The sequence below is a fragment of the Perognathus longimembris genome, chromosome 1, assembly GCF_023159225.1.
Source record: "Perognathus longimembris pacificus isolate PPM17 chromosome 1, ASM2315922v1, whole genome shotgun sequence".
Taxonomy (NCBI): Eukaryota; Metazoa; Chordata; class Mammalia; order Rodentia; family Heteromyidae; genus Perognathus; species Perognathus longimembris.
In genome coordinates this window covers 71,470,525-71,473,346 of record NC_063161.1, presented here as the reverse complement: position 1 = coordinate 71,473,346, position 2,822 = coordinate 71,470,525, and the positions used below count along the sequence as shown (strand labels likewise).

At 45.9% G+C, this 2,822-nt stretch overlaps 1 protein-coding gene across 1 annotated transcript; it reads right to left on the bottom strand.

The window, feature by feature from the left end:
* Window positions 1-676: 676 nt before the first annotated feature.
* LOC125367926 (small nuclear ribonucleoprotein G-like) lies at window positions 677-992 on the bottom strand. The gene has a single exon (XM_048368652.1). The coding sequence runs from the start codon at window positions 899-901 to the stop codon at window positions 677-679; it is 225 nt and encodes a 74-aa protein (XP_048224609.1). The 5' UTR covers window positions 902-992.
* Between the last annotated feature and the right edge of the window lie 1,830 nt (window positions 993-2,822).

Sequence of the window (2,822 nt, the reverse complement as noted above, 5' to 3'; positions counted from 1 at the left end):
CCAACCCCGAGCGTGGCCCCAGGCGCGCGATTCCAGCTCCAAAGTCTGGGCCGTGACCCTGGCCGGTCAGCATACTTTTTACTTCCCCCAATAAATCCATCTTTTTACTTGAAAAAAACAAAAAAAAATGCACTCACAAATGTAAGCAACTGAAAAATTCATTTTACTTGTGCTAATTATGAATCCACTTTATACACAACAGGCCACATTCCCCTACTGACTGGTTCATTTGTGAAAAGTATAGCTTTAATTACATCCCTGCCAACCTGTCCCATAATTCCTGCTGCTGTTGAAGTTATTTGACCATTGTACTACCCCAGAGGGAATTTTTATTATTGCAAATGTTTATTTAAAAAAGTTAACTATAAAAATGTACATGACCGGGGCTGGGAATATGGCCTAGTGGCAAGAGTGCTTGTCTTGTATACATGAAGCCCAGGGTTCGATTCCCCAGCACCACATATATGGAAAACGGCCAGAGGTGGCGCTGTGGCTCGGGTGGCAGAGTGCTAGCCTTGAGCAGGAAGAAGCCAGGGACAGTGCTCAGGCCCTGAGTCCAAGGCCCAGGACTGGACAAAAAAAAATTTAAAAAAATGTACATGACCAAATTGTATCAGTTAAGTAGTCTTTTGGAGAGGGGATGCAGATTTCTCTGATTAGCTGTCATTTATTAAACTCATTCCAAGGCTTCTAACATGATGATACTATTTCCTCGTATAACCACCATTCCATTATTGTTCTGTTGCCGACTAGTAGCCATCTCCACACATTCATCTATCACCAGATTCATAAATGGATCAAATCCACACAATATTCCTTGGACATGTCTGCCACCATTTAATTTCAAAGATAGCTTCTTATCCATAAATTTTTTTAGCTCGAGAGGGTGAGCTTCACTCATGATTCCTACTCGGCGGGCTCAGAGATGCTTTGGAACCAAAATTGATACCTCCTTCACGTGCCCATGGCAGAAACAACTGCTGGTCTCAGAGGGAAATTTTTGAACCTCATCATACCCAAGAGGCAAGAGGTCTGGCACTGGAGGAATCCTCTGTTGGTGAGCTATGCTAGTTATGTGGGGCAGAAATATTATGCCCTCACTTTTTCTCTGGCCAGGATACTGGGACTAGCAGTCTGAGCCTTTAAAGCTGTCATGAGCCTGGCAGGTATAGTGGTAAAGAACATTACGCCTCCTCCACCATCACGCTGTTAAACCAAGAACAGCAGAAGCACAGACAAGCCATTTAGGGCAATCCCACCGCCATCGATTATTTACTCCTACTACACCATCAGGAGTGCAAGGAGGTAAAGAACATATGCTGTTTTAATCTGACCGATAACAGCTATACCATCCAAGAGGAAATCAAACATCTTAGAGAGCTTGCAGAAAATATCCAACAAGATAAAGGAGGATGGAACCTCTTTGGCTTATGCCTCTCTTGGGCCTGCTAGCAGCAATTTTGCCTTTTATTAATGGTGCCTTGCCCACCCCAATGTCTGCTAAACATCCTTATGGGAAAGATTAGGATCTCCACCAATCAGACTATCAATCAAATGCTCCTAGAAGGGTACCGGGTCGAAAGGGATCCCCCAACTACTTTGTCTCTTTACAGTAGGAAGTAGCTCCAGAAGAAACAACCTCCACCCATATTCTTGGGCCGGGTACCCATACCTGTTAAACAACAAAGGGGGGAATGTTAGTACTTCCTTCCATTTGTGGCTTGACTGTCTCCATTCTAGGACACCCCCGCCCCCATCTCTAGCCTTCAGCTGCATCAATGGAAGGCCCTACACCCAGACCTACCTTTCGCAAAGAAAACTCTCCCCTGGGCTCCCACCAGCTTCTCCTGTGTCTGTGGGTTACTGGCCTCCAGCCAGACCTAAACTCGGCCCTGCACTGGCAATAAACTCCCTTTGCTCTACATGGTGGTGTCCATGTGGTCTTCTAGGCTGGTTACTTTCATTCAGGGCTGTGATTTAAAAAAAAAAAAATAGAACTGGGGCTTGAACTAGGTCAGGCAAGTGCTATCTACCTGCGAGCCACATCCTCAGTCCCAGATGTGATTTTAGTTCAATTCAATTTAAAAATCCCAACTGGTTGAGTACCTGCTCTACAAGAGCCACTGTTCTAGTTGCTAAGAACATATGGCATGATGAAATAAAGTTATATCCTCATTGAAGAATTGATTCCTGGGCTGGGGATATGGCCTAGTGGCAAGAGTGCCTGCCTCATATACATGAGGCCCTGGGTTCGATTCTCCAGCACCACATATACAGAAAATGGCCAGAAGTGGTGCTGTGGCTCAAGTGGCAGAGTGCTAGCCTTGAGCAAAAAAGAAGCCAGGGGCAGTGCTCAGGCCCTGAGTCCAAGCCCCAGGACTGGCAAAAAAAAAATTGATTCCTGTCTTATTACCGCAGGTCAGGCAAGACACCAGGTACATACACACTAACAGGCTTGACCACATGCCTATCTGAGGGCAGGTTCCAATCTGGGCCTGGCCAAGGACACCGCCTTGGGCCCCCCAAGAGATCATAACCCATTTTCTATTTCTCTGCTTCCTTGTTAAACCCAACATAAACCCATTGCAAAATCCAGTCCCTCCCACTACCTCCAAACCCATGGGAAGGTCTGTGCCCCTCGCTCTTCCTCAATAAACAGTCCTCGCCTGTTGACAATCGAGTCCGGCCTATACCTTTTCTGTTCCTAACATTGGTGGAACTTCGTTTCTCTAAAGAATAGTAAGATAAAGTAAAAATACATTCTCAACGGTTGCATGCGCAGAGCACTCTGGGAGCTGTAGTTTTGCCTCCCACGTGCTACC

What these genes read in the sequence shown, in the direction of transcription:
- LOC125367926 (XM_048368652.1), bottom strand. Translation starts at nt 901, where the DNA reads ATGAGTGAAGCTCACCCTCTCGAGCTAAAAAAATTTATGGATAAGAAG.